We start from the raw sequence: 12,232 nt of genomic DNA on the forward strand, positions 1-12,232 counted from the left end.
AGGTACAGATATTCCAGGCTGAATACACACTGGACCTCACAGCGAACTGTGAATACTGGAAACGGTCCCTGAATGCTAAAAAGGAATGAGTTTACTGCTCAAGGAATGTGAGCCTGGACAGACCCTGGGGTGAATAACTGAGACTGATGGGAACATTTGGTTTCTCGGCCTCTGGTCTACCGGACCCAGAGCCTCACGCAGACACTTCTTCCATCTATGCCGAAATTATAAAATTACGAAGTGCAGAAAGGAAGGGAGTTGCTCCCACTCTCATGGCAGGTGGAGGGGGCAGATCTGCAGTGCCTGCTCTCTGCCATGGTGGGAGAAAAGCACACTGCCCTGTCCAAGGGGTGCCTGCCAGGTCGAGGGCACACTCACCCCCACCCCCACACACTCATGGGTCACACTCACCCCTGCCCCCACACTACCAGCCACACCTGGCCAGGTGGCCCAGACACAATGGATGGGCAGATCCTGCCCCTGCCTGCCTCCTTCACAGGGTCTGGCTGCTGCAGGTGAACCTGGTTGCTGATGCAGCCTGGGCCACAGGCCCGGGAACCCGCCGCTGCCTCCCTGGAGGTTGTATCTTCCTCCAGAATACACTGCACATTCTCCAGATTCTCCAGTCAAACAGGGGTGCTCTTCCCCAGAGTCTGGGCGGGCATGCTCACCGCACAGCATAAAGATCCGGGTCCCCAGGCACAGGGCCCCCTTCCCCAGAGCCCGGGTGGGCACGCTCGCCGCACAGCGTAAAGATCCGGGTCCCAAGGCACAGGGCCCCCCTCCTCAGATGCAGCCCCTCCATCCGGGTCCCCAGGCACAGGGCCCCCTTCCCCAGAGCCCGGGTGGGCACGCTCGCCGCACAGCGTAAAGATCCAGGTCCCAAGGCACAGGGCACCCCCCGCCCCCCAGACGCAGCCCCTCCTGTGTGCAGCCTGCCCTGGTCTCCTTCCCATTGCTCTGTGGGAGGTGGTCTCAGGGAACAAGTGCAAACACTAAAACTCTGACTCCATCTACCTCGGGAGCAAAGTCCTTTGTCCCTGGCCCCGTGCTATCCAGGTAAGCGAAGTGATGAGTGAGGGGGTAGGGGGTCTCAGAGGCTCCCTTTTTGTAAACACTTTCATGGGCAGGCTCTGTGCTTTCCTATCACTTTCCAAAAGCCTGGGGCCATACCACTGCCCATGAGTGAGTGGAAGAAATGACTTAGGCACACTCTAGCTTCTGATATTATGATTTGGAGAAGTTATTTTTTTTTTCTTTTCGGCTCTAAAGTAACTAGATGTGTTTTGAAGGATAAAAGTATTTTATTATTATTAAAACTTTTACTCAAAGTCAGTTCTCTAACCAACCAACCATTGTATTTCCTGATGATCCATAATAAATTCATCCCTAAATGAGGTGTCCCCTTCAGGTATCTGTCTTTACAGAAGGAGCACGGACTTCTGAGAATATGAAACAATCTAACTCATCTCTGTATCCCGGCATCCAGAACAATGACTGTTCCACAGTAGAAATAGTATTTCTTAAGGAAAGAAACATAGTTGGAATAGGTGTATAGTGTATTTTTTGAGCGATATCAAAAGGCAAATTTTTCCAATAGTGTCCCCAGCTGACATCTCTCCTGGGCTTCCCTCACTCTAATGCATCCTTAGGATCAAGGCATTGATTTCAAAAGGGTCCTGTTAACATATAATTTGTAAACCAAAAGTAAAATTCTAATGTCCTCGCCTAATCACCTGAGTGGACCCCGCCTCTCGACCAAGAGCATTCCAAAGTTAGCCTGAAAAGCTGGTTCAGACGGTGATGGAAGGTGGTGAGTCAGACACGCCTCCTTCTGCCCCTCCAGCATCAACATCGTCACAGACCTTAAGTCTGATAAGAAACATTCACGATCTCTTCTCTATGAAGCTCATGAAACTCTGGTGTCCATAACCCCTTCACATCATCCAGACATTCCTTCCCACTGATAATAATTCTTTCAACTGATTTTTGCCAATCAGAAAACTGTTACATCTACTTATGACCCAGAGACTCCCCACCATGCAAATCTGACACGTTTTGACGGACGTCCTCTGTCTCTCTAAGATGTGTAAAAGCAAGCTGTGCCCCAGCCATCTTGGGCAGGTGTCCTTAGGACCTCCTGACACTGCGTTACAGGCACATCCTTAGCCTTGTTAAAATAAACGTTCTACACGGATTGAGATCTGTCTTAGATACTTGGGTTCACAAATTGTTACTGAGAGAGCAGCACACACTTGTTACTACGCACTTGGTATCCACCCCCACTGCCATGTCTTTCCAGGAATTCCTGTCCATTTTAGACTTACTAAAGTGTGCGTGAGTTTATAAGAAATAGTGATTCTCTTTCTTTTACCTTTGATTCAATTTTTAGAAAATAAATAATAATTTGTTTTCAGCCACTATGAACAATAAGGTATTTTTCTGGCTGGAATAATAGAAATTTGGAATAAATTAACTGCTGTCTTTTGATATTTTGTATCTTGAGAACTTATATAATTATTAGTCAACTTCCTACAAAATAATAAGCTTGGGAGGACAAACTGCTTTACAGGTTTGTTTTACTTTTCTTTTTCTAGACAGGTAATATGAGACCACAATATTCTTAATAGTGGTGTCTGTTATATAATTACAAATGCTAATTATTTCAAAAATGGAGGAGAGCCCCATTTAATTCTTTATCCTATGCCCCAGGTTATGTTACAGTTACATCACACCACCAAAGATCTGGGATCTAGGTCTCCCTTTTCCTCTTTAATCTGTCCTAGTCCTTGAGGAGAGAGTCTGGTTTCACTATCAGGACGTCAGCCTCTACTGTCTTTTAACCAGGATATATGTAATTGCTGACTGGATCATGGTGCTTTTCCTCTGTGTCTTGCTAAAGAAAGAATTGGATATTAAATACCATTTCTATCCTCTGCTTGCACATGACACTGGGGAAGTAAATTAACAATGGGAAGCTTCAGGGTTTCATTTGCAATTGTGAATATTAGGCCACACGTGTGCGGATGTCGGAGAGGACGTGCCCGTAGGTGGCATTCGGGGCGGTGGCCCCTCCCCAGGGCTCACCTCTGCATCGTGGCGTACATGGCAGTGTCCACCAGCCGCTTGCTTTCCTCCAAGACGCCGGCGACACGAGACTCCTCAGGCTTTCCTACAGAAGAGAACACCACACAGTCAGAGCACAGTGACGGTTCGGGGATTCACTGACGGTGTTGCTTTGTCGCTCAAGCCCATCTGGCTGTGGTGATGCCCACGTGGTTTCCAGGGCAGGCAGGCGACCAGGTCTGCGGGAGGCTTCTCCTCCACGGGCCTTCACTTCCTTGCTATGGAGAAGTGTCCACCCCCCTGCATGAAGCTGCCTGGAGAATGGGATGAGAGAGCTGCTCACCTAATTTCTCTCTTGTCTAAACCACTTCAAATGATTTTGAATAACTTTCGTTCTGAACATTTATCACTGGTCGCCTGAGCTAGTGGTAAAGTTGGTAATAATTTGCCTATCTTAATTTGTGTACTTAATAAAAGATAAAATAATTCCAATATACCAGCAGTTTCCAATGAAAACACTCCTGTGTTATTTGTTTTAGCACCTGGAATGTTTAAGAGGTTAAAATCCCATTTCTGGGTAACAACGTGAAGTTCCAGACGGGTAACAGAAGATGGCAAGTGCTTCCGGCCATGTTCACACGTCAGTCCTGTCACTAAATTCACCTGTGTAGCATCAATACTCCACCAAAGGAATGCGTTGGTTCCTAAAAGCAAATAGAAGTCCCTGAAGGGGACACCAGGCTCTCACTCTCCCAACGGCCCAACCTGCACGAGGTCAGTCCAGGAGAGGCGACTGCAGCGCCTCTCAAGGCTTCAGCCCCAAGTGCCTTCCATGCTCGTCCCCACCCAAGGAGCACACAAATTCCCCACCATCCCTTCTTCCTGCTCACTCTGCCCTGCTCCGTCTGTTCCGTTGTCTACCCGGTTTCTTACAGTGCGATACAACAAAGTTAAGAAAACCTCCATGATGGATCTCTCTTGGGTTCTGGGATGAGTAACCAGTGGTTAAGCACTTGGGGCAGAGGGTGACCTCTCAGGGTTGGGCAGAGAGCAATGAACAGAGCCCCCCTGGTGTGGGGCTCCCTGGGGCCAGGGCAGGAGGGAGGGGGGCACCCAGCATGGGCTCACAGCTCCACCAGGGCCACGCAGTACAGTCGTCAGAGCTGCGGGCTCTGGGTGTGGAGTCTGAACAGGGGACCCGGTTTCGCGCCAGCATGTGCATGCTTGGGAAAGTGCGATGTGGAACAGATGCCAGTGGGAGTGAGTAGGAGCCGAAAAAGGAGGGGCGGCCTGGGCATCGCAGGACCAGTGGCAGGTGTGGACCTCAAGGACCAGCATTCTGGGCTTTATGGAGATTTCTTTCAGCTCTCAAGAGCAAGGGAACTTCCTGTTCCCACAAAAGCTTGAGATATAAGACACTTGGAATTTTCGTTTATTTTCCTCGTATTTCCTTCTAAACCCACTGCAACTGCCTGGGCAACTCAACTCACATTTAGTATTCTGAGGTCAGTCACTTGCCAAACACAGTAACCACCCCCCAGGACTCTGGTGCTTTTGGGATGTTGCCGGCATTCTTAGGTGGCAGAGGGGTGACGGCCATGAGCTCTGGAGTGAGACAAATCAATCTCCGAGTGACGCAGCGGACCCCTTCACCTGGCGCGGCTTTCTCTCCTAGCGGCAGAGTTACCTGGCAGGATCGTTCTAGAGAGAAGTTTGCACAGCTCTTGGCTGAGGGCCTGGCAAGTGCGCAGAATTACGTCTTAGGATGGTTTTAGAGAGAAGTTCGCACGGCTTTTGGCTGAGGGCCTGGCAAGCCTCAGTGCTCCCAGCCGTCGTGCCTTCTGCTTTCAGTTTCTGGCCGCTCCCTCTCCCAGCCTCGGTCACCGTGGCTCTCTTCCCTCCACGGTCTCCCTCCCGTGAATGTCACCATGGGTGCATTTCTGGCTCCTCTGATCTTTGCCGTCTCCTCTCACCCTCCTTTCGTCCTCACCCAAATGCCCGTTTTCACTTGAACTTCTCTCCCGAGTCACGCCATCCTCCTCTGTTCCCCACTCGGGGGAATTAACAACCTGAAATAACCACCCTGCCAGCTCAGGTCCCCAAGCCAGAAACCCAGCCACGGCTTTCCTTGCCTTTCATTCGCCGTGTTGTGCTGATTTCCCCATAATATCTCTGGTAGAACGTTCTGCTCCTGCCTGGCCCTTGCCAGTCTCCCTTTCTACTGCCTTAGTCTCCCTTTCTACTGCCTTAGTAGAAGGAACTCTCGACTGTCTCCGGCACTGATCTCTCCCCCAGCCTTCTGTCCCTCCTGCTGTCACCCAAGTGACCTTTCTAAAACAAGGCCTGCTTGTGCCTGTGCCTTTGATGAAAGCATCTGAAGGCTCCTGATGCCCACGGAATTGCGTGCAGGTCCTCCTCAGAATCCAGGACTTCCACAACCCGCCCAAAACCCATCTCCATGTTGCAGAGCTGTGGATGTAAAATGCAATTTATCCTTCATCTCATGAAATTGTCAATCTCAAGCTCCCAGCTCTTCCTTTATGAAATTTTGATCCTGCTGATCTTTAGGTACCAGAAAAACAAATTAGCTCTGTCACTCACACCACCTGTGTTTATGCACCTGTCACTGAGAGTTTCTTCAGGACTCTGCAAACTTCTGCGCTATTCACAGCCAAGACCAAAGGCTGGTTTTCAGCAGGCAACTTGACAATTATTTAAGAACCAACTGATGAAATATAAAGAAACATGCTTATCTTTCCCTACTATGCTTGGAAATGGCAGTTTCTAGAGAGATCATTCCTTGTTATTGACAAATTTAATATATTGTTATTTAAGTTTAACTGATCACATGTTGCTTAGTCTCTAGTTTCTTTTCTTATTGTGAAATATTTCACAAAATTAAAACATTTTTATAGGCTTGCAGATTATTATTGTCTTTTAAGTTTCATAAAATAAATCCATTTTTGTATTGAAAACTCCCATCAGAGACACATAATTCTCATCAGATGGTCCTAAGTGTCTGCTGGAACCGGTAGTGCTTTCACTGTTTAGGTTAACTACTTCTTGGCTGAATAGAGGTGACTGACATCCATCTGTAGGGGAGGAAGAAACCTTTTCTCTCCCTGCATCTTAGGTTAATTTTCTGGGGCATTGTAAATTATACTGACAAAAGGCAGAGTCCCAAGGGAAAACACACAGGGGGTTATCAACCTGGCCTCCTGCTTCCACGAGGGAGCCCCCTGAGCGCCCCAAGATGGAAACTTGAACGGACAGTTAGAACTCGGCCACACAGCCCCTCAACAAAAGGACAATCATTTTCCAAGAAGCTGCAAGACCAAAGCAAAGGGCTTTGAGCTCCCGGGAAACATACTGTGAGGAGGTCTCTCTGGGGCAGCTACAGGAAGGGAGGCCAGGGCTGCAGAGGTTTGCCACACAGATGCCTCTGGGACTGGTCCCAGGCTGAGGCCTCGGGTCCCCCATGGTGATTTCTGTCCTCTCTGCTGGACAGGGAAAGGATTTATGTTCTACTTTTAGCCAAACAGAGGGAGGGCAGATGGCTTTTCCTTTATCTGCTGCTTCTCAGTTTCCATCAGCTCACGTTAGCTTTCCTGCCACCAGGGAGCAGGGGTAGCTGGCTCTGACCCCCCTGCCATCGTTAGCTCTGCAGCTGCCCCTCCTTCCTCGGTTCCCAGCAGTCCCAGGGAAGAGGCGTCGGATGCAAGGACCATAGACTTAGGGAGTCTGAACCTGAACTTTATTTTTTTCAGAACTGAACACTGAATTCTAGGGAGTCACGGGACTTAATTACTTGCTCTGGAGAAGCTGCCCACTGCTCTCTGCCTGCGCCTTCTCGAGATTGCTCCTGTTCTGAGAGGTGCATGGCACGGTTCCCCCAAATTCTCCTTTACGCATATTCATATTGTTCATAAAAGAGGTGGGATTCAGGGACACATTCGGCAAGAACATACTATATTTCAGAAAGAAGAAGGAAGTTGCCTTGTTCCAAAGGCTGTTTATGTAAAAAAACCTATATATATATAAATACATATCTATATTTATATGAAAGCCAAAATTCTTCTCCAAAACCCTAAGCCCCCAGGGCCAGAGCTTTGCCCCTAACTCTAAGCGCTGGATTCCTGTTTAGAGTCGTGTGTTGATTCTCACTTTAATCATTGCTGTCTGTTGAAATTTAATGAACTGGAATAAGGTTTGCCAACTTTCCTTTTAAAACAAATCCACTCATTAGGCTAGCTTCCCAAATTTTCCCAGTCTGCAGGCAGCGCCTCTGCTTCCCGTTGTTCATTTGCATCTTGTTTTCTTTTAACAGCTATAACTTGTGGAACATTTGCCATAAAGCTAATTGCACATAAATCTTGATTTTGCACAAATGCTGGAATGCCGCTCAGCCTGCGAGGGGATGAATACACAGGGCTCCGGTGATGAACACTCTGTTCAGGGTTTTAGAGGAGGGACTGGTAGCAAACTTCTCTTAGACAACAATGGTCATGCACAGACTTTGGAGGGAAAATGAAATCTTTTTCCAATTTCAAAGACTCTGATTACAGAATTTTCAGGTGCTGAAGTTTATTTCTCTTTGTGCTTTGACCCTAGGGGATCCTGCTCTGGAGCAAGAGTCCCTCCTGCACCCACCCAGTCTGAGCACCCGCCGAGATCGTTCCCTTCTTATTCCACCTTCCTAAGGTTCACAGACAAGTTGATACAACCTAAACTCTATCCAGGACTGATGCTTTTCTTTCTCTCTCTGTTTTTTTTAGATAGATTCTCACCTTGTCACCTAGGCTGGAGTGCAGTGATGTGATCTCGACTCTGCAACCTCCACCTCCTGGGTTCAACTGATTCTTGTGCCTCGGCCTCCCAAGTAGCTGGGATGACAGGTGGGTACCACCACGTCCAGCTAGTTGTTATTTTTTTTGCGTTTTTAGTAGAGATGGGGATTTGCCATGTTGGTCAGGCTGGTCTTGCACTCCTTCCTAGCCTCAAGTGATCTTCCTGCCTCGGCCTCCCAAAGTGTTGGGATTACAGATGTGAGTCATGGCACTGGCCTGATGCTTTTCACTGAGTACTTATCATCAAGCTTCAAGTATGAGGATGTGTGTTGGTTCTCTGTAAAGACCTGGGACTTGAGGCTGAGTGGCCACAGCCTTGCTGCTTCTGAGACTTCCAGACTTCTACGTTTTGATCCATAAAAGGGGTGCCTGACACATAATGGGTGAGCCACCCACCAAGCAGGACCCCCCGGGGTCCCCCGGGCACCATCTGCTTATGGTGTGACCATGTGTGGTCCGGGGAAGCCTGGATCCTCTTGGCCCTGCCACTGGCTGCTCTTTGGCTTGTCCTGCACAGAGGCTGGGGAGCAGGCCAAGGTTTTTGCTTCACATGGCTGTGAGCACAGGTGACATAAACCCACACGCAATCATTGGGTATCATCATTTTCCAAACGGATTTAAAGCTGCAAAACAACTATTAAAGGATGGAAAACTGAAGTACTGTGAGACACATGTTTTTTCAGTAACTCATTTACATGTCAAGCAAATAATAAGTCAGCGTGGAAACACTGGAGCGGGCAGAACGATGTGCCCAGTGTGTGGCATAGCCGGCAGCTGCCATCCTGTGCACTCGCGACGTATCAACCAAAAGTTTAAGCAAAAGGAAAAGGTCAAATCTCTCAGAGATGGAAAAATAATTTTTAAAAACTGCTTTAGCAAAAGTTGTGGATATTGCATTCCTGATAGCTTTTTAAATGTGATTTTTTAAATTAAAAAACATGTTACAGAGTTTTAAATATTTCGTTGAACAGCTCCCATGTATAACGACTTGCTCATAACTAGCTCTTGATTTCTAACATATTTTACTTTGGTTTTATACAACCAGGTCCTTAGTAAGTATGAAATAAAATAACAAATTAATTAATTTACAAACCATTGGCTGAACATCTAGCATGTTCTGGGTGATAGAGTGACTGATTTATTATTGGAAGATGCAAAATCACTTTTTCCTGAGGTTCTTTATATTGTGACTCAGTTTTTGTGTGTGTGTGTGTTTGCCAGGGCACTGCATTCGCTGCTTTAAATGGAGTATCTCATTCTTGCTCATGAATAACGATTGTGATGGGTAATTTTCCAGCGTTCTCCACTTGCAGGTGAGGGACAGGAATTGGGGGTGAGTAGCCCATCCTTGGGGCATGGATGGAAGCTGGCAGGGAGAGGCCCCACGGCTTCCCTGATCTCAGAGTGGGCAGTGACTGGCACTTCTTGGGAGCTGTGGAGGGAGAGTGCTTTAAGGAGTCTACGAGTCTGTTATGGACTTCACTGCAGCTCCTAATATGGTTTGTGAAGTCCTGAGATGCAGAAACATTGGGATAAAATGTGGCCCCCAGCAGAAGGCTGGGCTGGGTGTGGCTGGGAGCAGTGAGGACTCCAGAGTCTGTGACCCTGAACTACAGACAAGTCTCCAGTCCTGGGAAAGGCCGGCGAGGGCAGAGGTGCTAGTGCTGTGCCACGGCCCTGAGACTGTGTGCAGAGGCCCAGGGACCTGCCCAGCAAGGTGTCACCTGCTCCAGGGGCTTCAGGACTGTGTCCAGAGGCCCAGGGACCTGCCCAGTGAGGTGTCACCTGCTCCAGGTGTCTCAGGACTGTGTCCAGAAGCCCAGGGACCTGCCCAGTGAGGTGTCACCCGCTCGCGGGGCCAGGAGTGTCTGTGGGGTGAAATGTCCAGGCAAACGCCCCTGCAGTGTTCGCTCCAGTGAAACCTGTTCTCAGGGTTTGGGACTTCATTTATTTTATCAAAAGAAAAGCAAAGAGTTTGATCTGTGATTATTTTAACCACTGCATCTCAGTAGCTTTCTTAACTTGTTTTCATATAGTAGCACACTGATTCCAGAAAATACATCACAGAAGTTATTTAAGAAAAAATGATTCTGTAGCAAAGGAAGAAAAACACTCCCAAAGAAATTTTTTTTTCAAATATATGAATAGGTAAAAGTGAAAATTTTCTATTGTGTTATCCAAGGAAAATCAGCTCTTTTTAAAAGAAAGAAATGTACAGTATTTTAATCCTTCTAAAATCAAGAATTACAATTTTTTTTCTAAGTATAACAAAGCATACGCTACAGGGGCCTAAACTGACTCTCGGGAGCTACCATCATGCCCTCTATTTTAGTAAGTGTGAAAAATAACTTTATAAGGCCAGAAGACCACAATGTATTTGCTACTTACCCCAAAGGAGTTCTTTGCCTCTTGAGATGAAAGGGAAGAAGGCTTCTGTGCAGGCCATAATCAGCGTGACAGCCAGGACAGCCCACGCTCTCATTCTAAAATTAAGGGAAGGAAACAGAGTATGCAACATAAGCACCAATGAGGCCATGGGAACCACTGTGTCTGCGTCTCCTTGCTGAGAGGCTCCCGCCGCTGACTCCACACAGCCTGTATGGCGGTGAGCGACCCTTACAGGCCTGGGGTCTGCGAGGCCAGAGCCGCCCTTCATGTCAGGAGGTGCACAGAAGCTGCAGTGCTGAGCAGGCCTCCCCAGGCCCTGATTATTCAAAAACAGAATTTTTATGTTTGGCAGCTCCAGTTGCCAAAATATCTCAGTAACAACCTATTTAAATTTTTGGTAATGTCAAATAGTATAACATTACTGGGAATAATTATTGGGAATGAAAAAAATCTGTTTCCCCTAATGTATCTATCTGGCAAAAAGTGAATACTATTAGAAATCTAGCCTTTATAAAAGTGATAAATAAAACCCCTAGATGCCTACTGAATTTCTTGAAGCATTCTTATGTCCATAAAATGATTTCAGAATTATAGTTGTTAAGACAAAACAGAAGATTCAAAATTCGTCATTTCTACTTTCAAATCCTGGTTTTTTTCTCTTAGGCTTTCTGTGACTATTTTTGAGCCACTAATTTCGTTAAGCAGGATAGCACCAGTGAGTCTGTGCTGGCGGGAACGTGTCTCCGCAGACGATGATCTAGGAATTGACCCTACGGGACCCACATGTTCCAGCGGAGGTCATTGCAAACAGCACTCATCAGTCAGTCAGTCCGCCTTGCTGGGAGATGCCACCCGCACCTGCCATAATGGCCCAAATTACAGCCTCTCTTGGACCAGTTTACAAGTTCCAGTGATGGATTTCTCTTAGAAAATGGAAACATAAAAATTTTACAACCTGACCTTTCTTCTCTTCTCAGCCAGCTGCAGTGTTGGGCACTTTGTGCGGCTGTAACTCTTCTGAAATGAGTGCCTCAATTGCCTTCCAGGGACTTGGTTACCCACCTTATAAACCGACTCCACGCTCTGATACCCCGTCAAGATGCTAGGAAGTGGAGTGGCGCCCGTTCTTCGTGGGAACAGAATGTCTGCGGGCTTTGTTGTGTTTGCACCAGGCTTCTTGTGTGTCCTGACTGGTCAGAAACAAACTGCCATGTCATCGGGGTGCACAGGTGGTCCAACCTCTGGCCGTATGAGTTAGGAAGAAGAGGGGAAAAAATTATACAGGGAGAAAGAATAAACCAACTAAATCCAACCTTGTGACACTCGCATTTTCCTCCCTCTTACTTTCGCAGTTAAATACCCTGTAAAAAAGGGGCTGCTAATCTCCCGAGGACTGGGTTGGGTGCAGCTCCCAGGCCCACCAATGACTCACTCTACAGCTCTGAGCCTATTGCTTTCTGTCCCTGAAAACCAGTTTTCTTATCATTAAGAGGTGAATAAACTACACTTTTTCCCAATTTGTTGAGGTGAAAAATGAGCACAGTCTAGCCTGTGTTCACCAGCACACAGACATTCTCCCCTTAATCCACATCACACACCCATCAAAAGAGTCCCCACAAAGACAGAGATACCCAGTAGGAAGGTCACCACAATTGCATTCTCAACACTGGGAGATGACGTGTCTTCACAGTTGATCTGCTTTCAGGCTGTATCTCATCATGAAAATGATAAAATAACATGTGTCTTCAATGACCCGCTCCTGAGACTCTGAGCCTCTTCACGCGTCCAGAAGTCCTTTGGGTGTCTACTTTGTGAACATCGTCTTCATCTTTCTCTTCTCTTTCCCCCTTTCCAAATGTGACTGATGCTTCCTCTAGGTAATTTGAAAGTAAATGCTAAAACATGATGCAAAGGCTTCCAAATATTAAGTC

General features: G+C 47.3%; 1 protein-coding gene across 6 annotated transcripts in view; it reads right to left on the minus strand.

The window, feature by feature from the left end:
- TPO (thyroid peroxidase) overlaps positions 1–11,343 on the minus strand; it is a 111,922-nt gene extending 100,579 nt beyond the window's left edge. For 2 of the 6 annotated variants that reach the window (XM_050753202.1, XM_050753198.1), the window contains exons 1-3: positions 11,262–11,343; positions 10,302–10,396; positions 3,088–3,172 (exon numbers count right to left, since the gene is read on the minus strand). In XM_050753202.1, coding sequence (XP_050609159.1) covers positions 3,088–3,172; positions 10,302–10,395 — 179 coding nt within the window. In that variant the 5' untranslated portion in view covers position 10,396; positions 11,262–11,343. Of the gene's footprint in view, positions 1–3,087; positions 3,173–10,301; positions 10,397–11,256 lie in introns of those variants that run through there. The other 4 variants (XM_050753201.1, XM_050753199.1, XM_050753203.1 and 1 more) reach the window with 2 other exon arrangements.
- Between the last annotated feature and the right edge of the window lie 889 nt (positions 11,344–12,232).

Source organism: Macaca thibetana, chromosome 13 (genome assembly GCF_024542745.1).
Source record: "Macaca thibetana thibetana isolate TM-01 chromosome 13, ASM2454274v1, whole genome shotgun sequence".
NCBI classification, from domain to species: Eukaryota; Metazoa; Chordata; class Mammalia; order Primates; family Cercopithecidae; genus Macaca; species Macaca thibetana.